The sequence below is a fragment of the Palaemon carinicauda genome, chromosome 22, assembly GCF_036898095.1.
Source record: "Palaemon carinicauda isolate YSFRI2023 chromosome 22, ASM3689809v2, whole genome shotgun sequence".
NCBI lineage: Eukaryota > Metazoa > Arthropoda > Malacostraca > Decapoda > Palaemonidae > Palaemon > Palaemon carinicauda.
The window spans coordinates 100177185-100200007 of NC_090746.1; the positions used below are offsets into that span (position 1 = coordinate 100177185).

Sequence of the window (22823 nt, forward strand, 5' to 3'; positions counted from 1 at the left end):
AGCTATCTGCTGAGTCATCAGCAGCCATTGCCTGGCCCTCCTTGGTCCTAGCTTGGTTGGAGAGGGGGCTTGGGCGCTGATCATATAATATATGGTCAGTCCCTAGGGCATTGTCATGGTTGCTAGGGCATTGTCACTGTCCCTTGCCTCTGCCATTCATGAGCGACTTTTAAACCTTTAAACTATTCCCAATGAACCATGAATTTGCGGATCTTATGATCTATTATTTTATTTTTGCCATTAAAGAACCAATTATCAGCTCTAGGAGGGTTGAGAATGTGGACCTTTTTTTTTTTAATAGTTCTTGGTAATAATTTGTTTGGAAGTGCACCCTGTTAAAACTTTTGTCTGCGACGAGTAACCAAAAAAGTAGAGTGGGGAGGGATGGCTGGGCTGGTGGTCAGGACTACACATAGGAACTCGTGTCGCAGTAAGGGTGCGACAGAGTGCACTTCTTCAGATAATTTTCTGTTAATAATATTTTTTTTCTCTTTCAGATTCCCAGTTATACGTAGGGACCATTGCTGACTTCGCAGCTTTAGAACCGCTCATATACAGAAATCCGCTTCGCACAGAGCAGTACGATCTGTCAATTCTTAATGGTATGTGAAATTGAAGCCTTTTTTATTTATATTAATGTATTCACGTTTAAATTGATCGATTGTTTGATATTGAAGAATTTTTGTACAGTATAGGGTTTTACATTGAATTTAGAACCGACATTAATAATTCGTAGATATTTGTTCATCAAATTTGTGGTGTACATTGTTATAAAATCTCTTCCAATAAAAAAGCTTTTTATTATAGGTAATCATAATAATTAGTTACTACAATTCATTTATTAACTGTAACTAAGTTATCCATCATTTCCTTTTTTAATTTTTGTCTTAATAATTCATTAGTCTTTGTTCATTGAATATATGCCATACATTATTATAAAGTCTGCTAATAGATAATCATCATGAATACTACAGTGTGTATTGGCTGCACAATTTGAACGTTTTCAGTATCTGTAACTAAGTTATACATCATTTCCTTTTAACTTCTCTCATTTACCTTTTTATCTTGTTTTTCCAGCACCCAACTTTGTGAGTTCTTTCGCTTTAGGAGACTTTGTGTACTTCTTCTTCCGTGAGATCGCCGTTGAGTACCTCAACTGTGGAAAGGTATGTATTTAGAACGTGGAAATACGATGTATAAGAAAGTCCTCAGCTTGTAAGTCGATTTTTGGTTAAATTTTGTCTTAGGGTTGTGGTGGCCGGTTTGTAGCCGCCTGGTGATTTTGCCAGACTGGGGTGCTAGTCTTGCTCAATCTTGTTAGTTCCTTTGGACGCTGCAACCTCACCATCCTTGTGAGCTAAGGATGGGGGTTTTTGGGGAGCCTATAGGTCTATCTGCTGAGTCATCGACAGCCGTTGCCTGGCCCTCCTTGCTCATAGCTTGGGTGGAGAGGGGCTTGACTGCTGATCATATGTAATATGGTCAGTCTCTAGGGCATTGTCCTGCCTGATGGGGTAATGTCACTGTCTCTTGCCTCTGCCATTCATGGCGACCTTTAAACCTTTAGGGTACGTGCCTCATAGCTCAGATTCCTCTGATTTGGATCTGCAAACGTCAGCAAAAAGTCCCATTTCATATTTCAAATGTCAAGTCTTGCTTACTGCATTAGATTATATGATATTGCTTTATCACAGTATATCATTATAAACCTTTGAAACAGTATCTGAGATTTTATTAGTTCAGTTGGATTTTGTGTTTGTATCTCCAAAGGTTTGTTTTTAAGTTGAGGATCTTCTGAGTCACTTAAGTTTTAAACTCTAGTTGATATTCAGAGTTGATATTAATGTCCCATGTTATCTAATACCTTGTTGATTGACTTAAACGAAAAGATATTCTATAGATATTGTCATTGTAAAAATGCTAAGAAACAAAGTTTACTTAGAGATGAGTAATTGTGTTTTTTCTTCCTTCAGTTAGAAAAGAATTGCCAAGAGAACTTTTGGTTCAATACTTTTATTTCACATTTGCCAGAAGAGAAGATTTATATATGTGGACTTACTATTTTAATTGTAACTGCATTCCGTTTCTCCTTTTGAAGATATATTTTATAAATGCCATGTACAAACCTCACAACATTATCCCAAGAATCTCTTATTTTTTTTTTTACTTTGCCTTTTTACAGACCCTATACTCAAGAGTAGCCAGAGTATGTCGTCACGATAAAGGAGGACCTCACAAATTTCGCAACAAGTGGACCTCTTTCCTCAAGTCAAGGCTGAACTGTTCAATCTCGGGAGATTTCCCCTTCTATTTCAATGAGATCCGTAAGTACTTTGGTTTGCTAAAACAGTAAAGGGGGGGACCATAGTTGCTGAAACTTCCGTTAGCTTTTACCCTCTTTGGTAGAAGGTGTTGGCAATAGATGACGTTGATGTTTTCCGATTTTTGTTTACATCTGGAGCCCTTAATATGAATTACGTTTGTCTCTATTACTTAATAATAATAAATACACATATAATTTTTAAAATACATATTTTGTAGAAATAGAATACCTATAGTAGTGTACTAATGCCAAGTGTTTGAACCTTCAAGTTTCAAATAGTTATGATACATCCTTAGGGATTTTTAGTGAATTTTAGTTGGGTGCGTTATCAATAGATGGCGCTGATTAAAGAGTTGCTGCTCATGTTTTTTTTATTCATTGTTGAGCAGTGTTGCCAGAAAAGGGGATTTATCCCTATTTCTAGTGATTTTGGTTGCTGATGGGGATATGGGGATTTAAAGTCATTTTAGACCCTAATCTGGGGATAAATTGACCGTAATTCTCGAGTATCTTGATTAAGACTAAAAAATGAAAACTTGTTTTTTAAAAAAAAATCGAATATTATCTGTTTGTAATTCTTCAAATGTGCAGTTTATTATCATACAATTGTGAACAAAAGATACAATTTCCTTAAGGTGGCTCATCTCCCAAGGTAACCGCCAGTAGGGTTCTGTTAATGATGTCCTGAATCTTAACCCTTACCCCGGTTGAGATACCTATACCTGGATCGTGATCCTGACCAGATGGTTGTAGATAGGAGCAGAAAGTCGAGAGACGGTCTTAGCTCTTAACTCGGTGGGAAGAGAAAAACAAAGCATATCTTCATTCCAAACGATATTCAAAAGACAATACTTGCTTTAACTTTCCAGTTGATAAGGCAGTGATTAGTATGTTGAGTTCCAACCTCTTATGTTGATAGAGAGAATGATTCTGATTTAAGGTGTTATTGATACCCCTGCCAATTTTCATATGCAGACGGTGCTGTTGTAACTTTACGAAGAAAATTGTTACTTTGCATTTTTTTCTAATCAAATGGAAAAAAAATCCTGATTAAAATGTCAATTCTGCATTCTATATTGTAAATCTTGAAAGTATTAAATCATTAATTTTGCTTAATTTTTTCCTAAAATTACTTTATTTTCTTTCTTATGTAAAGCATAAGTATATATATATATATATATATATATATATATATATATATATATATATATATATATATATATATATATATATATATATATATATATATATATATATATATATATATATATATATATATATATATATATATATATATATATATATATATATATATATATATATATATATATATATATATATATATATATATATATATATATATATATATATATATATATATATATATATATATATATATATATATATATATATATATATATATATATATATATATATATATATATATATATATATATATATATATATATATATATATATATATATATATATATATATATATATATATATATATATATATATATATATATATATATATATATATATATATATATATATATTATATATATATATATATATATATATATATATATATATATATATATATATATATATATATATATATATATATATATATATATATATATATATATATATATATATATATATATATATATATATATATATATATATATATATATATATATATATATATATATATATATATATATATATATATATATATATATATATATATATATATATATATATATATATATATATATATATATATATATATATATATATATATATATATATATATATATATATATATATATATATATATATATATATATATATATATATATATATATATATATATATATATATATATATATATATATATATATATATATATATATATATATATATATATATATATATATATATATATATATATATATATATATATATATATATATATATATATATATATATATATATATATATATATATATATATATATATATATATATATATATATATATATATATATATATATATATATATATATATATATATATATATATATATATATATATATATATATATATATATATATATATATATATATATATATATATATATATATATATATATATATATATATATATATATATATATATATATATATATATATATATATATATATATATATATATATATATATATATATATATATATATATATATATATATATATATATATATATATATATATATATATATATATATATATATATATATATATATATATATATATATATATATATATATATATATATATATATATATATATATATATATATATATATATATATATATATATATATATATATATATATATGGGGATAAATGAAAAAAAAATTCCCCATTTTAAGGGATATTTTGGCTTGGGTCTCTGGCAACACTGTTGTTGAATAATTCCCGGCGTCATGTCTTCTCAAGTTTTAATAGTAACACTGACAATTTGTCATATGAGGTAGTTTCTCAGACGTTTTTACGCTTTTTCAAATCTTTGGATTAAACTACCTTTAACCTTATTACATTTCAAGGCAAGTAATGATGCTGTTTCCCCGAAATTGTTCAGACAGGCGTAATGGTATACCTCCATTACTTCATTTCGTGGTATTGAGTCAAAATGTTTATGTTCAATAATAATGATTGCTTTGTTTAAAGGTTCATTAAAATGTTCTTTTGTAAGTTCTGATTTATTTTAGTTTCTAAGCCTCACGACGTCTTTGCAATTAAATCAAGTGTTTCAGAAATCTTTGAGTATAGAGGGCTAGGCTCGTTCATTGTGGAAATTATGACAATTTTGTCTTTTACTACAACTTGACTAGCTTATTTGTTGGTATATTTGGGAATTTAACGGGGGCCTTTGTATATCAGCGGCCAGTTCCGCCCGTGTGGATTAAAAATGGACATCAACTAACCTAACCTACAAGCTGTGTCCTTACCTACTAACCTAACGTGGGATGGGCTAACATACACTGCCATATTCTAAGTTAGCCGTAGTCAAACATACAGGTGGCCGCTATCATACCCCATGTAACATTATTAACTTCATTTTGGGTAACTCGGAAATAACTTGGTTCTAGATTCAGAGTAATATATCTGGTCTAACCTACCCAGTTTTGCCCCTAACCTAGTGGGTTGTCTACACCGTTCGGTGGGACATGCCATGTACTACACTGCTTATCCCAGGATCAAGATCTTGTAGAGCCTCGAATTCTATTTTTACTCCTGGCATTTTGCAACACAACTATCACGTGCATTTCTAGCTAGGATTTTGAAAGACTGAAGCTCAAGAGGGTAGCCTGGGTCCTTGTTTTCCTTGTCTCGTTAATATAAGTACCTCTTAAACTGGTGTGTATCCCTTATGGGTAAATATATGATACTTGAGTTGACCCTTTAGTTTTTACGCAAATACGTGAACCCTATATTTTTCCTACTTGCTATCTTGTGTTTTTTCCATTTCTGACCAAGAATATTGGGGCAAACCACCCATTCATTAGTTTGCCTTATGATTATTTGGGCAAACCGCCCGTTCTTATGTTTTTGGACCCCCCTTATATAAAGACAATTATGGGAACTCCAGTGAAAACCAACTTCTTCCTTTTTTTTTCTTTTTTTTTTTTTTAATGCCTAAAACAAATGATTCGCAGCTATAGATATATGGTTCATGTAAGTGAATGAAAAAAGTATCACAACACACTTTGATTCACTTCACGTCCTCCCAATGCTTTTTGCTCCGCCTTGGGTCACTTCACTCGTTAATAAATATAATCTCGCTGCTCGTATGTTCTGGCAAGCGGTACATGGATGTGCTGCACACACCAGGCCCGTGGGTCATTATTTCGGGTATATTTTTTACTTTCACATGAACAATAATAGCTATGCACTGAAAGGAGAGCATTTTTATTATGATCAATTGCCAACATAGATGAAATTACAGTAAATTTCAAAATAGAGTGTACTCCCCTTTTGGAGACGTCTTTTGGTGCTGGTAGTGAAATTGAAACTGAAGGGGAGGCTGAAAAAAATGGCTGTTGTTGAACAATATCCAGGAAATTGTGCATAAATATTGGGAAGCTCGTAATTGGATAAAAGAGCCAGGTAATGATTGTCATACAAAAAACAATACAGTAAACGGCTTGCACAAGTGAAAGGAAGCAACGCAGCAGCAATGCCAGTAACTTGCCATCAGTCTCCCAAATGTCTGCAATCAATGGAGTTAGTGAGGAATACTTCACATTTTAATCGACGGATACGTAAGTTATTATGCCCCAGTCCTCCATTAAAAATAGCAAGAAAAATGCCAAACTAACCTGTTCTTGTCCATTTCCTATCGCAAATTCCAATTTTGCAAGTAATAAAAATATCATATATTAACCAGCAATTCTGGTGGATCCCAGTGTGAAAGCAAGGTTTTGCGCGAGGTAACGGGAAAATTTTCTTCAAGTCCGACCTAGCCCTTTTCGCATGAAAAACCATATTTTTAATTAGTTTTCTTGTTTTATTGTTATCACCCTCTCCAAAAGTATAATTTTGCAATTGCCACCACCCAGCAGTAATAGAGGAACCTCAGGTGGGAATCAGGGTTTAGGGTTGGATAAAAGGAAACCAGGAACTACAAAAGATAATAAGAGCAGAAAACAACTTTGAAACCAACAGAAAAAAGTTATTTTCCGTGCAAAAATAAAGTGAAACGACGCTTATGAGCTAACTTTTGTAGTTGCTGTATCTCGCCAGCACCATTCTCTCTTGAGTTCCGTTTTCTTCTGAGGTCTGTTTTCTGTCGAATGCAAGCATCTTAAATTTGATTTTATATAGTAATATAACGTACTGTCGTTAAATAAGTGGTGTAGCTTGTTTGTATAATATACATAAAATACAGAAAATCCTATACCCATTCATAAATTACTCCGCTATACATACAAATACCTGTACCCTATACAGTAGTGTACCTGCACCAGTACAGTACTAAGACAATAAATACATGTAACAGTTCTAAACTTTTACACTAACGTAGTTGTGCCATGATCTAGGATTTGTATAAAAATTTTCAGGCTGTGAATGTACTTTAAGGTAATCTCCAGGACAGAAGTGATATTGGAGTCTTCTTTAAAGTAGTCCTCATTAGTAAATATATGATGTGTAAACTAATATATGATTCATTGCATAAAATAAGTCTGGTGTTGAACCAATATTCTGTAGAGGATATATAGGGCTAACTATTAACAGCTGATGTATTTGGAGATTACTGCTCCATTATAAAGGGATTTTGACGAAGGAAAAATCTATTTCTGGGCTAGGAACCTGTGTCGCTCCGTGAAATGCTCCTAATAGCACCATTTCTAAGGTATAAATACTGCTAAATATACCAGAGAAAAAAGTTGCATGGAATGCCAGGAATAAACCCAGCTCTCTCACTCTAATTGAGTGTCTGTATAGTAACTGGGGCATGTTAGAACCACGACCAGAGGTCCCTCACCAGTTAGTCCTCTCCTTTCTCAATATAGTGGTGAAGGTCCCTTTTTGTATATGAGCTATGCTCAAGTGGGTGCAGCAGCTTTTCTGTTATGTAATCATTTGGTGCCGTTTTGAACCATTTAAGACATCTTAGATTTTCTTTGTTAATTTTGCGGATGTTTTCATACTAAGATAATTTTTTATTTTGTAAATACCAGTAATAATCCACTGTACCCAGTTCTTGCAAATGTCAAGTTTTGAAAACATTAATGAATAGGATGTAGTCTTCTGCAGTTTTAGTTTACCCAATTGTTATATTTTCAGAAAATCTATTATTTCAATAAAAAAATTCCTAAATTTATTGATAAGAACATACTCTTTGAATGGGCCTTTCGAGAGTCAAAAATGTTATATCTTGGTGGCCTGATACCTGATAGTAATGTAGTATTCAAACATTGATGACAATAACATTGGCAATCCAGTTTCACTGTGTCAAACCTATCGCGAACTAGTTATTTTTTTTTTTTTTGACTACTTTATTATTAATGAAATTTTACTTGTATTGTTTTATTGCTTTATAACTTAATCCTCTGTTTTTATGATAAGGCCATGCTATCCTGTCCTTGAAATTTTTTAGAAAAGCACACTTAATGTAACCTTTTTGGAAAGTTCCATAGACCACTTATTCTATTAATATTTTGATTTTGTTATATAGTAGCTCTACATCACTGCTCTGTTAAAATTTCACAGCATTAATACTGCCTGTACAGCAGTATGATTTATAAATGAAAATGTACAGTACCATAGTCTTCCTGATAGAAATAAATCCTGCAGCGTATGTAAAAATTTTTTAGGGTACCTCAGGTGCTGTGCAGTAAGTTCATTGTATATCTGTAGATGTAAAACATATTCGGTAAACTATTGGCCTTTTCAGTGTAAACTGTAAAGCACAGCAGAATTGTACATGTAATGCTATTTTGTTAGTGTTTGTTTTCCTAATATTGCATTAACATCTACAGAGGCAACAACAGAACCAGTAGAAGGGCGCTATGGAGGACACGCTACTACTTTGCTGTATGGCGTCTTCACCACTCCAATCAATTCAATCCCAGGATCAGCAGTTTGTGCTTTCACCTTCCAAGACATCATGGATACGTTTGAAGGACCGTTTAAAGGCCAAGCTTCTGTTAATTCCAATTGGCTTCCTGTTCAGGGAACAGCTGTAAGTAATATTGATTTTACAAGAGTACCTTATTAGTGTTGTAGCCATTTTTTCATTGCATTTTTAACTATGGTGATGAAAAATTAAGGGATAACTTATACAGTAAGAGTACTGTACCGTACAGTATTTTGTCATGGTAAACCAAAACTTGGACGGTTAGAGAGTACTGTACTGTATTTCATCAGGGAAAACTAAAACTTATATGATTAGAGAGTAATATATTATATTTCTTCAGGAGAAACCAAAACTTATACGATTAGAGAGTATTGTACTGTATTTCGTCAGGGGAAACCAAAACTTATACGATTAGAGCGTATTGTACTGTATTTCGTCAGGGGAAACCAACACTTATACGATTAGAGCGTATTGTACTGTATTTCTCCAGGGGAAACTAAAACTTATACGACTAGAGAGTACTGTATTGTATTTCTTCAGGGGAAACCAAAACTTATATGATTAGGGAGTACTGTACTGTATTTCGTCTGGGGAAACCAATACTTATACAATTAGAGAGTAACTGTACTGCATTACATCAATACAATTAGAGAGTAACTGTACTGCATTACATCAGGGGAAACTAATTTCAAGAAACAGTGCCATTTACATTTATAAACGCATGCCAACATAAATGTTAATGAGGCATCCTTAGTCATATGTATAGATATTCAGGACAGAGAAACCGAAGAAATTTTTTTTCAATATATTTAGGAAAGTATCAATATGGAAAATCAGATTATCCAATTAGCTTGTACAGTAGTAGCAAACACACTTACTTTTAGTAAGCCATTTGAGAATCTGTGGCTAAATTTTTCTTTATCATTAAGATTTTAATTTTAATGGCATTTTCAGGTACCTGAACCAAGACCTGGGCAGTGTGTGAAGGATTCAAGCACTTTACCAGATGTGACCCTGAATTTCATAAAGGCGCATTCCCTGATGGATGAAGCAGTACCTGCTTTCTTCGGGAGACCAATTCTCATTAGCACAAGCTTTCAGTAAGTCATTCTTCCTATGATTTTTTTGAGTTGTATTAGGATGTCAAGTCACTAAATTATGTAAATGAATCTTGAAATAATCCCATAAACTGTTCTCAGAAGAATGTGCATATATGTAGTAAGTGTAGCTGTCATGGATGAAATATTTGATTGCTTGTTCTCTGTATTCTGTATCTTCTATTTTTCTCTCTCCACTTTAAAGAAAAAAATAGAAAAATTACCAGTACATGTGTACAAAGTCTGAAATTTAATCAATTTTACAATGTCATGTTATGTGTTGTTACGGTAACTGATGGTAAATGTTCCTTCGACAGTTATAGTGGGCGGTTTACCTCTATAGCAGTAGACCCTCAGGTTAGGACACCAGACAGCAAAGCTTATGATGTGCTCTACATTGGTACAGGTGTGTAATAGTCCTCCCTTTCTCGAAAACATCTCGGAACTTTTGTGCTTAGTTCTACCAGTTATACAGCTGTTTTGTATAGGAAATTAAAATTTACACTAAGGATCAATTCAAAGTGACTAACGTTAATGAAATATTTTTTATTAAAGTCTCGTGTTGACTTATAAGAATATTTGATATATTATCTTTGTAATGTGGTAGAAAATATTTTAGTGAATTTATGATTAATGCCATTTTTATAAACATCACAATACCAACTGTTGTATTCCTTTTAGAGCTCTATCTTGAAAAATAATAGTATCTCTACTTCTTGAAAATCAAATTATGTGCATCACGGTCAAATATTCCACTGTACAGGCATTGTAATAATATTACTTGAACTTATTTTAGAATTGATTTGTAGTGATTAATTCATATCTTGTATTCAAAGATGATGGAAAGGTTATCAAGGCAGTCAATACGAAGTCTGCAGACTCCTACCAAGAAGTTGAACCGTTTATTATTGAAGAAATAACAGTTTTCCCACCAACTGTAGCTATAGTATCTTTGCAAGTGATAAAACCGAGAGGAAAACCATCGCGCCTTCTTGTAACCTCTCGATCAAGGATTCACTCCATACCTCTTAGCCGCTGCTATACTGACAAAATTGCTTCGTGCAGGCAAGTTGTGTTCTTATTTTTCATCATTCTAAATCTCTGTAATGAGAATTACAGAGAAGATCAAATGTGTTTTATCAGCTTTCAGAAAAATAGAGAAAATCAAGTGTGTTTTATGAGGTTTCAAAAAAATCAAATGAATTTCTGTATTGTATAGTACTACAGTATTGAACTTCCATTTTTTTTTTTTCATTTTCATCTGAAAAAAATTTAAAATCATGTGTTTTATTTTATTAACGGGATTTTAAGTGAATGACGGGTAAATTTCTGTACTGTTCTGCACTATCCAGATATTCACATGTATTTCTGGATTAGTATACAGGATTACAATTTTAGATATTTTGTCTTTTACCAGTGGTAGGTTTTTTGAGTTTTACAGCATGTAATGTACCATTTAGTGGCCACACTGATGATACAGTACATTGTAATTGGTTAACAGTAATCATTTTTGTCAGGAGGATGGCTGTTAAAGCATTACTGCAGACCGACTTATTTTTTATACTTGCATGGATGATTGAAAAGCGACTTGCGTAATATTATCACAATAACCCGCCATCATACGTACCAGATGCATTTTGAGTGTTCAGAAGCTGTAAAGTTCACCAGACTAACATTGTTAGAACTAGACAACTCACAATACATCTGCAACTCTCAGTCCTCTACCATTTTCCATCAACTGATCCTGCTATCACAAGCTAACTAGGCTATGAATGTAACAAGAATTCCTGAATTTAGATAATGAATCGGTCCTGTATTTGTAATCTATTTGCAGGTATTGATTTTCTTCACATTTTACTGACCAACAATTTCAAGTTCCTTTTTATTTTCAAGTTTTCTGTTGGCTGAAAGCCAAAACTATAGTGAGTGTATACGTATAAAATTCATATCAAGATTTCATATAGCTATTTGTTCTTAATGTTCAAAATGCTTTTAAAAATGGATTAAAATGTACAGAATTTTATTTCCCTTACAGTACTTTTAACGACCAACTGGTTAATGTACTTTCTTGCGTTATGTATTCTTGCTGCTTGAATATAAATTTTTTTTGTAGGCCTTTATAAGCTGAATTATGCAGTTTCCTTGTTCAGTACACTATCAAACTAACTTGAGTTATCTATAAGGAATAAGACATATTTTTAAAATTAACTTCAAATGAAAATTTTAATCCAAATTCAAGAAAAAATGTTTAGTAAGTAATCTTGCTTCACGAGGTAGAATAGCAGGCATACGCTGCCCGACTTAGGGTGGTGAGCCAAGATGAGTTACTGGCTCTATTATTTTTCCACTCTTATCTTTTTATTTCCATTATTATAACATTTTTCTTAGCAGCCCCAGAGGTATACAGTCAGCACTAATTGTGCGTACAGAGGTATAAGCACTTTTTGTACATGATGGCATTAGGTCTTGATTGACAGTAGTTTATGATTTTTACACAACTAAACAGCTGCTTAGCGTTGAATTAACACTGAAATTTGTTTAGAGACCAGGCACATGACTGATGCAGATATCAACCATCTTGGGATAACATTCAGAGGGCCAAACTAACTTAACACTTGTGATTTAAAATTCAGCTATGTTTAAAAAAAAAATTTTCATTTTTTTTTATTTTTGCAAACATTTACATTGGTGGAAGTCTGCAAGTTTGACATTCGAATGGTGGACGGTTGCTGTGCTGTACAGTAGTTATGCTCTACACTGATCATTCTAATTCTGAAGATCTGAACGGCTAAGAATCAAGCTTGTATTATTGACATATAAATCTTGTTGTAATGAAAATAGATGTTTGTTATTGTATGTTTTACTGTACCATGCATTTTTACATGCAACACATAGTTATTATTATTACTAGCTAAGCTATAACCCTAATTGGAAAAGCAGGATGCTATAAGCCCAAGGGCTGCAACAGGGGAAAATAGCCCAGTGGGGAAAGGAAATAATCTATAGGAGAAGTAATGAACAATCAAAATAGAAATTTTTTTAAGAACAGTAACAACATTAACATAATCTTTCATATATAAACTATGGCAACTTAGAAAAAAATTTGGTTATAGCCTTAATGTTCTTTGATTTGGATTTGGAGTTACCTGTAGCAATTTAATTATAATAAAATGGATGTAAAATGATTGAGTCTGTTTCTGCAGTGAGTGTGTAGCTCTTCAAGATCCATACTGTGCGTGGGATAAGGTACTCCACAAATGTCGCATGGTAGGCCTCGGAAAGGAAATGATCCAGAATATTAGTGACGGTATTCACAGCGACTGCGGTAAGCCAGTTAAGAAGCCAAAGCCCCCTGAGCACTCTGCTTCAGTAAAAGGCGATAATCTTGGAGGAACACTTGCTCCAGTACATGATGCTGCTGATGGTAAGTTATCTTCGTTTTGTGTAACTTTACCGTTGATCTATCAGTACAGTGGTTAACAAAATATAAGTATAGAGGTCTGCAATTTATAAATATTTGGAGATACAAACACAAATCCAAATTAAATCATAAATCTCAGATATTGTATCAAAACCTCAATGAAATACTGTAATAAAACATTTATTATATTAGTTAATACAGTAAGCAAGACAATGTTTGCAATATGAAATTGGACCATTTGTTGAGCTTTGCAGCTGAAATTGTAGGCATGCGAGTTAGTTGAAGCCCTCCCAAAATTTAAAGAAATTTCACTTGCAAACAGCTTTTTGGAACCTATCAAGTTGAAGACTTTCTGTATACTTGTTAACATTCACAGTCAAATTCTATTTACAGTGTTGTATCATATTGTAAAATGGATGTTCCAAGCTTGAATCATTCTTGATGAAAACATTGAGTTGTTGTTGAAGATTGCCTGTCCCTTGCAGCCAAGCACGGGCTCTTGCATTCATGTAGGTCGTAGGTTTCTGCGAGTGAAATTACAGCTATTTATAGTTGATTTTAAAATTGATTTATTATTCCAGACAACAAGATGCCAAGCAGTCAAAGCATTCCATTACACTTCACTGCTGAAACGTTGGCCATAGCAGTTGCATCGGCTACCATTGGTGCCCTCATCCTAGGTTTCATCACTGGATTTTTCTGTGGAAAGAAGTGCAACAAGGATGAAGACAACCAGTTGTATGCCGACACTGATTATGAGTATTTCGATCAGAGACAGAATGCCAACAGGTGAGGAATCCCATCAATTATTTTTTATAATTTTGCAGAAAACAAGTACATTGACCTAAAATGTAGTGTGGTACTATGATAGAAATTAGCCAACTTAATTTTTAAATGTTTATCCAAGTATGATGACATTCAGATTTCTATTTTGATTGGTGTTTTTACTGATGTACTAGGTGTCTAAATATAGTTTAAAAAGTTTATTCAGGGAAAATGGCTTTGCTGGACTTACATCAGAGGGTGTCTTAAGATTGCAGGCTTTTAAAATTTAATGGCATTTACATCATCCAATGCTGAATTAACCAAATATGGCATCATTTGAAGTGAGTATTACAGTATAGAGTATAAAACAGAGTGGTCATAGTTACAAACAGCATAGCAGTGCGAGGAAATTACCTAATTACTATTGATGATAGACCGTTTCCTTTAAACGATCTTTGTTCATCTGTTGTTTGGTCATCTACATAAATATTTGCTTTGAAGATATTGCAGTCAGAGACTGCAATATGGCACATTGTAGGAGGACATTTGGAAAAGTTTACAAGTTCACTGCATTCGTTTCGACTTTAAACAGTTTAATACTGCATATGGAATAACAATAAAAAGAAATAGGACTAGTTTAGGATGTAAGTACATCAACTAGAATGTTTGATAAAAATCTGTAATATGTAAGCAAGCAACAAAAGATTAAGGTAAATTTCAAAGTATAAGCCAGTTTCACTCGAGAAAAGGAGGTGGTATATAACCATACAGGAGTTAAAAAAATTTCATGATGTACTTAGTGTTCATTATACATAAGAGAAATTGGAAATGTTGCTGATTGCTTACAACATAACAAGAGTTACTACACTTAAACCTAGTAAATTTTCCTTTTGGAAGGGGCATTAGGTTTTCAGTGTTTCAGGAGGCAAAATTATCTATGAGAATAATTTTGGCTGTATTTGGTAACTAGACATTCATCATAAGGTCCTTCTAGGCATAGCAAAGTTCATTTATGTAAAACATCCTTTAAAGTTTGCAAAGCATTCAAACAAATAAGCCATAATATTTTATGGCTTTTCTCTTTAGTTTTGTATATATTTCATGAACCAGAATACAGCTCACGATATGACTGACTCCTATATTATTGTTATTGCTTGCTAAGCTACAACCCTAGTTGGAAAAGCAAGATGCTATAAGTTCAAGGGCTCCAACAGGGAAAATAGCCCAGTGAAGAAAGGAAACTATAAAAGAAGTAATTAACAATCAAAATAAAATATTTCAAGAACAGTAATAACATAAAAATACATTTTTCAATATTAAACTTAGCCGGTGATCATATAAGCTGTCAGCTCTGCTGCCCGACAGAAAAACCTAAGGACAAAATACGCCAGCGATCGCTATACAGGTGGGGGTGTACATCAACAGCGCCATCTGTCGAGCAGGTACTCAAGTACTCCATGTAAACACAGAACCAATTTTCTCTCTGTCGTGCCACCGGCAAGACCTACTAAATACGCTGTTGCTTACTGGATTGATTTTCACAGATTTTGGTGAAGTACTCATTTCTAGTTATTAGCTTTCGCTTTGCAGAGGTTATCTTCAATACTTCCTTGCATTCTTTGATTGAATTTTGGATTATTTGTTGACGACTTGGATAGATTTTGAATTCCCCTTTGACTAATTCAAGATGGCTGACCCTTCTCAAGTCCCTAAATACAGAAAGTGTAGTGCTAGGGACTGTTCAAGGCGTCTTCCGAAGGCCTCTATCGATCCGCACACCATTTGTTCCAATTGTCGGGGTAAAACCTGTCAATTGGAAGATCGATGTGAGGAATGCGTTGGGCTTTCGGAATTCGATTTTCTCGAATTCCTGAAATATTCACGTAGGCTAGAGAGAGATAGAGTCAGGAGAAGTTCATCTCGCTCCGTTGATTTTTCCTCTCCCCATGCCCCACAACCTATTCCTTCCCCTGTAGTGGTTGCTCCTGATCCCCCTTCTAGCACTCAACAACCTTCGATGGCGGATATGATGCGTGCCATCCAGGCTCTGGGTGAGAGAGTCGAGTCATTGGCGAGTGACCGTAATCAACTCATGGCAGACGTCAAGGAGTTGAAGGGTAAGAGTGCAGTGGGTAGTGACAAAGTAAGTGGAAGTGTTGTGGAAAGTGTTAGTGTTGCGCTTGAGGGTGCGTCTGTTCGTGCCTGTCGTCCTCCCAGTCCGGGACCTCTTGCAAGCTCCCAAGCCCAGGGGAGAAGCAATGTCGTACGACCAAAGGGTTCGACAGGCTTTAATCAGCGGACAGACGTTCCCTCCGTGGTTTCGGACGTATCTTGCCAAGATCGCCCCACCCACAAGAAGACGAGAGAGCCCATTTATTCCTCGTCTGCGGAAGATGTTTCTCGGAAGAAACAATGGACCAAGGTCTCACGACCTCTCAAACGCAAGGTCCCTTCCGCGCAAGTCCAACGGCCCAGTTGTAGCCACTGGGTCAGTTCGGACTCGCTGCAGTCTTCCGATGACTGCACACCTCCTAAGAGAGGCAAAGCGGTACCGCAACAGGCAGTAACACCGTCTGTTGCCGCACTTGCTACTGTAGACCCTAAGTGGGCTTTGCTGCAGACCATGCAGACACAGTTGTCATCTTTAATGCAGGACTTTCGTGCGGAGAAGGTTGACGCTGCACCCGTTAGCCTACAACCAACCACGGTTGTGCGTCCAGTTGACGCTGAGGCTACCTTCTCCCGCACTCCAGCTGTGAGAGTCCCGCCACCCATGCGCACTGTACCCTGCCAGCCGCATGTTGACGTTCGCCGACGCACGGAACCCTCCGTTGACGTTCGCGAGTTACAACAACAACAACCTAAGTTGTTTTGTTTTGACGCGGTGCGTCAACCTCCGCAATCCACTGTGGTTACCCCTACTCGCCCACAGCAGACTAGACAGTCGGGAGTAGACGCTTTGCGCCCCCGCGCAGCTATGGTTGTTGCCAGCTCACAGACTGACCAACAGTTCCATGACGTTGCGTCCAGTGCAGTCACGCATGCACCCGTGCTGCCGGACTCAGCTGACCAGCCAATGCCTACTCCTTTGCCGCTTCCTCCTCAGCATTCAGACGATGGACTCTCTGATGATGACGCTGCACACCTTGACGACCCGCACACGGACATCGACGAACCCAAGACCACGCCTCCCTCCTTGGACTTTAGGAAAGTACTTGCACTGTTCAAGGATATGTATCCCGATCAGTTTGTTTCTGCAGCCCCACGCTCACCTCCATCTGAGTTCGCTTTAGGCACGCAGTCATCCGCGCCTGCCTTTACGAAGCTCGTCCTCGCCCGCTCGTCCAAGAGAGCTTTAAGGGTGTTGGGAGATTGGATGCAGTCCAAAAAGCACCTGGGGAAGACAGCATTCTTGTTTCCCCCTGCGAAACTCGCTTCCAGATCGAGCGTCTGGTATGCCACGGGAGAAGTTCTCGGCTTGGGAGTTCCTGCCTCTGCCCAGGGCGACTTCTCAAGTCTAGTAGACTCTCCCCGCAGGCTGGCCATGAGACGCTCCAAGATTTGTTGGACTCCTTCAGATTTAGATCATCTGATGAAAGGAGTGTTCAGAGCGTTCGAAGTGTTTAACTTTTTGGATTGGTGTTTGGGAGCGTTGAGCAGGAAGACCTCCCCTTCTGACAAGGAAACTTCCATGCTCATTATGTCCTGCATGGACAAGGCCATACGGGACGGTTCCAGTGAGCTTGCGGCTTCGTTCGTTTCCGGGGTCCTCAAGAAACGAGAAAACCTTTGCTCCTTCTTGTCAGCTGGAGTAACACAATGTCAGAGGTCGGAGCTTATGTTTGCTCCTCTCTCGAAGTGCCTTTTCCCAGAGGAGTTGATCAAGGAGATTGCTGCCTCCTTGATTCAAAAAGACACGCATGACCTAGTTGCGTCATCTGCACGCAAAGCCACCCCTTTGCCTTCCGTGTCTAGACCCAGGATGGATACTCCAGCGTCAAGATTTATTCCGCCCTTTCGTGGCAGAGCCTCCAGCAGAGGAGGTGCTCGTGCCGAAGGGAAACGTGGGAGCAAGAAGAAAGGTACCAAGTCCTTTAGAGGCAGAGTCTGACTGCCACCTTCTTCAGACAGCAGTGGGAGCCAGACTCAAGAACTACTGACAGTCCTGGGAGAACAGGGGCGCAGATGCACAATCTGTGAAGTTGCTCAGAGAAGGGTACAAGATCCCATTCTTGCGCAAGCCCCCTCTAGCAACGACTCCCATCGACCTCTCTCCCAGGTACAGAGAGGAGGACAAGAGACTAGCTTTGAAGCAAGAGGTGTCTCTCTTACTAGAAAAGGGAGCGGTAGTCAAAGTCCGGGACCATCAATCCCCGGGCTTCTACAACCGTCTCTTCTTAGTGGTAAAGAAGACAGGAGGGTGGAGACCGGTGCTAGACGTCAGTGCTCTGAATGTCTTTGTCACCAAGCAGACGTTCGCCATGGAGACGACAAAGTCTGTTCTAGCAGCGGTCAGGAAGGAAGACTGGATGGTCTCTTTAGACCTCAAGGACGCTTACTTTCACGTCCCCATCCACCCAGATTCCCAACCTTTTCTAAGGTTCGTTTACGGGAAGGTTGTCTACCAATTTCAAGCCCTGTGCTTTGGCCTAAGCACGGCGCCTCTTGTCTTTACGAAACTGATGAGGAATATTGCCAAATTCCTGCATTTAGCAGACATCAGAGCCTCCCTCTATTTGGACGACTGGCTTTTAAGAGGTTCGTCCAGTCGTCGCTGTCTGGAGAATCTAAAGTGGACTCTAGATCTGACCAAGGAATTGGGTCTCCTGGTCAATATGGAAAAGTCCCAACTGGTCCCATCCCAAACTATAGTGTACCTAGGGATGGAGATTCACAGTCAAGCTTTTCGGGCTTTTCCGTCGGCCCCCAGAATAAGTCAAGCCCAAGGATGCATCCAGAACATGCTAATGAAGGACCGATGTTCAGTCAGACAGTGGATGAGTCTGATAGGGACGCTTTCATCACTGGACCAGTTCATTGCGTTAGGGAGACTGCACCTCCGTCCCCTTCAATTTCACCTGGCTGTTCACTGGAGAAAGGACAAGACGCTAGAAGCGGTCTCGATCCCTATTTCCGAGAAGATGAAGTCATCACTGACCTGGTGGCAGGACAACGTCAACCTCAGAGAGGGTCTGCCCCTGACGGTTCAGACCCCCAACCACGTTCTCTTCTCGGACGCATCGGACACGGGCTGGGGTGCGACATTAGACGGTCGGGAATGCTCGGGCACCTGGAACTCGGAGCAAAGAGCGTTACATATCAACTGCAAGGAGCTACTGGCAGTTCATCTGGCCTTGAAAAGCTTCAAGTCCCTCCTTCTAGGCAAGGTGGTGGAGGTGAACTCCGACAACACCACGGCCTTGGCGTACATCTCCAAGCAAGGAGGGACCCATTCTATGAAGTTGTACGAGATCGCAAGGGACCTCCTCACCCGGTCAAGAGATCTAAACCTGTCTCTAGTAACGAGGTTCATTCAAGGCAACATGAATGTCATGGCGGACCGCCTCAGTCGGAAGGGTCAAATCATCCCAACAGAATGGACCCTTCACAAGAATGTATGCAAGAGACTTTGGGCCACATGGGGCCAACCTACCATAGATCTCTTTGCAACCTCAATGACCAAGAGGCTCCCAAATTATTGCTCGCCAATCCCGGACCCAGCAGCAGTTCATATAGATGCTTTTCTACTGGATTGGTCCCATCTAGACCTTTATGCATTCCCCCGTTCAAGATTGTCAACAAGGTACTGCAGAAGTTCGCCTCTCACGAAGGGACAAGGTTGACGTTGGTTGCTCCCCTCTGGCCCGCGAGAGAATGGTTCACCGAGGTACTGCAATGGCTGGTGGACGTTCCCAGAACTCTTCCGCTAAGAGTGGACCTTCTACGTCAGCCACACGTAAAGAAGGTACACCCAAGCCTCCACGCTCTTCGTCTGACTGCCTTCAGACTATCGAAAGACTCTCGAGAGCTAGAGGCTTTTCGAAGGAGGCAGCCAGGGCGATTGCTAGAGCAAGGAGGACATCCACTCTTAGAGTCTACCAGTCGAAGTGGGAAGTCTTCCGAAGCTGGTGCAAGTCGGTATCAGTATCCTCAACCAGTACCTCTGTAACTCAAATAGCTGACTTCCTTTTATACCTGAGGAAGGAAAGATCTCTTTCAGCTCCCACGATCAAGGGTTACAGAAGCATGTTGGCAGCAGTCTTCCGTCACAGAGGCTTAGATCTTTCCAACAACAAAGATCTACAGGACCTCCTTAAGTCTTTTGAGACCTCGAAGGAGCGTCGTTTGGCCACACCAGGTTGGAATTTAGACGTGGTACTAAGATTCCTTATGTCAGAAAGGTTCGAGCCACTACAATCAGCCTCCTTTAAAGATCTCACTTTAAAGACTCTTTTCCTCGTCTGCTTAGCTACAGCTAAAAGAGTCAGTGAGATACACGCCTTCAGCAGGAACATCGGATTTTCATCTGAAACGGCTACATGTTCTTTGCAGCTTGGTTTTCTAGCCAAAAACGAACTACCTTCTCGTCCTTGGCCGAAATCGTTCGATATTCCAAGCCTTTCTAATTTGGTTGGAAATGAACTAGAAAGAGTCTTGTGCCCTGTTAGAGCTCTCAAGTTCTATTTAAAACGAACTAAACCTTTACGAGGACAGTCAGAAGCTTTATGGTGTGCTATTAAGAAACCTTCTTTACCTATGTCGAAGAATGCAGTTTCCTATTATATTAGACTGTTGATACGAGAAGCTCATTCCCATCTGAATGAGGAAGACCATGCTTTGCTGAAGGTAAGGACACATGAAGTTAGAGCTGTCGCAACTTCAGTGGCCTTCAAACAAAACAGATCTCTGCAGAGTATAATGGACGCAACCTATTGGAGAAGCAAGTCAGTGTTCGCGTCTTTTTATCTTAAAGATGTCCAGTCTCTTTACGAGAACTGCTACACCCTGGGACCATTCGTAGCAGCGAGTGCAGTAGTGGGTGAGGGCTCAACCACTACATTCCCCTAATTCCATAACCTTTTTTAATTTTTCTCTTGAAATGTTTTATTGTTGTTTTTGGGTTGTCCGGAAGGCTAAGAAGCCTTTCGCATCCTGGTTGATTTGGCGGGTGGTCAAATTCTTTTCTTGAGAAGCGCCTAGATTAGAGGTTTTGATGAGGTCCTTTAGTATGGGTTGCAACCCTTGATACTTCAGCTCCTAGGAGTCGCTCAGCATCCTATGAGGATCGCGAGGCTCAGTAAGGAAGACGTACTTAAAAAGGCAGAGTAATTGTTCAAGTCGACTTCCTTACCAGGTACTTATTTATTTTATGTTTGTTATTTTGAATAACTGCTAAAATGAAATACAAAATACTTAGCTCTTAATAATGTAAACATGTATTGCTGGTCTCTACCCACCCCCCTGGGTGTGAATCAGCTTATATGATCACCGGCTAAGTTTAATATTGAAAAATGTTATTTTTATTAATAAAATAAATTTTTGAATATACTTACCCGGTGATCATATATTAAAGGACCCTCCCTTCCTCCCCAATAGAGACCCAGTGGACCGAGGAGAAAATTGGTTCTGTGTTTACATGGAGTACTTGAGTACCTGCTCGACAGATGGCGCTGTTGATGTACACCCCCACCTGTATAGCGATCGCTGGCGTATTTTGTCCTTAGGTTTTTCTGTCGGGCAGCAGAGCTGACAGCTTATATGATCACCGGGTAAGTATATTCAAAAATTTATTTTATTAATAAAAATAAAATTTTTCATAAAAACTATAAAAACTTTAAAAAAACAAGAAGATAAATTTGAATAGGGTGCCCGAGTGTACCCTCAAGCAATAGAACTCTACCCCCAGACATGGAAACAATGAAAACTGGAGAATTTGTTGGGTTCTGCTGGGGTCAGGAAGGCCATGCAAGAAAGACAAGGAGTCTAGAATAGAGTTGGTTCCATATCTTGTCAAAAACCCTACATAAAAATGTGAACTAACCATGACGAGTTCTTGATGCATAAACATCTATATGGTTGTGCTTGATGTTCATACTCCAATGTCAGTGCTTGGGATGTACTCCAATTAGTAATTATCACTGACTTGTTATTGATGATTGAACCAGAAAATAAATATTCGTAATGGATGCTCTATTAGGCTTTTATAAGAGCATTAGGGTGCCATACTAAGCTGTACCTATCAGAGTTTATTATTAGAAAGTTTAATTTCGTGACAAAAGATTTAATGTGAATTTTGCATCAGACCAAATTTAAAAGCCAGATACTGCAAAAATTGTTAGTTATTTTATGTAGCAGGTGGCACTCTACTTCTTGGTTGTAGACATCTTAATTTGTGAGGTAAATATTGGTTTTTACTGGCTCAGCTTATTCAAAATTTCAGGATGACAATCTAATACCTTTACATTGCTTAGGCTTGGTTAAATCTAGCCTTGGGCTTGGTTAAATGTAGCCTTGGGCTTGGTTAAATCTAGCCTTAGACTAGGTTAAATCTAGCCTTAGACTTGGT

At 37.1% G+C, this 22823-nt stretch overlaps 1 protein-coding gene across 1 annotated transcript in view; it reads left to right on the plus strand.

The window, feature by feature from the left end:
• Positions 1-22823, plus strand: part of LOC137615987 (semaphorin-1A-like) — an 85182-nt gene that overhangs the window by 52142 nt on the left and 10217 nt on the right. The window contains exons 2-10 of the mRNA XM_068345669.1: positions 498-602; positions 1078-1166; positions 2183-2324; positions 8877-9079; positions 9929-10074; positions 10389-10477; positions 10908-11136; positions 13275-13495; positions 14074-14281. Coding sequence (XP_068201770.1) covers positions 498-602; positions 1078-1166; positions 2183-2324; positions 8877-9079; positions 9929-10074; positions 10389-10477; positions 10908-11136; positions 13275-13495; positions 14074-14281 — 1432 coding nt within the window. The remainder of the gene's footprint in view (positions 1-497; positions 603-1077; positions 1167-2182; positions 2325-8876; positions 9080-9928; positions 10075-10388; positions 10478-10907; positions 11137-13274; positions 13496-14073; positions 14282-22823) is intronic.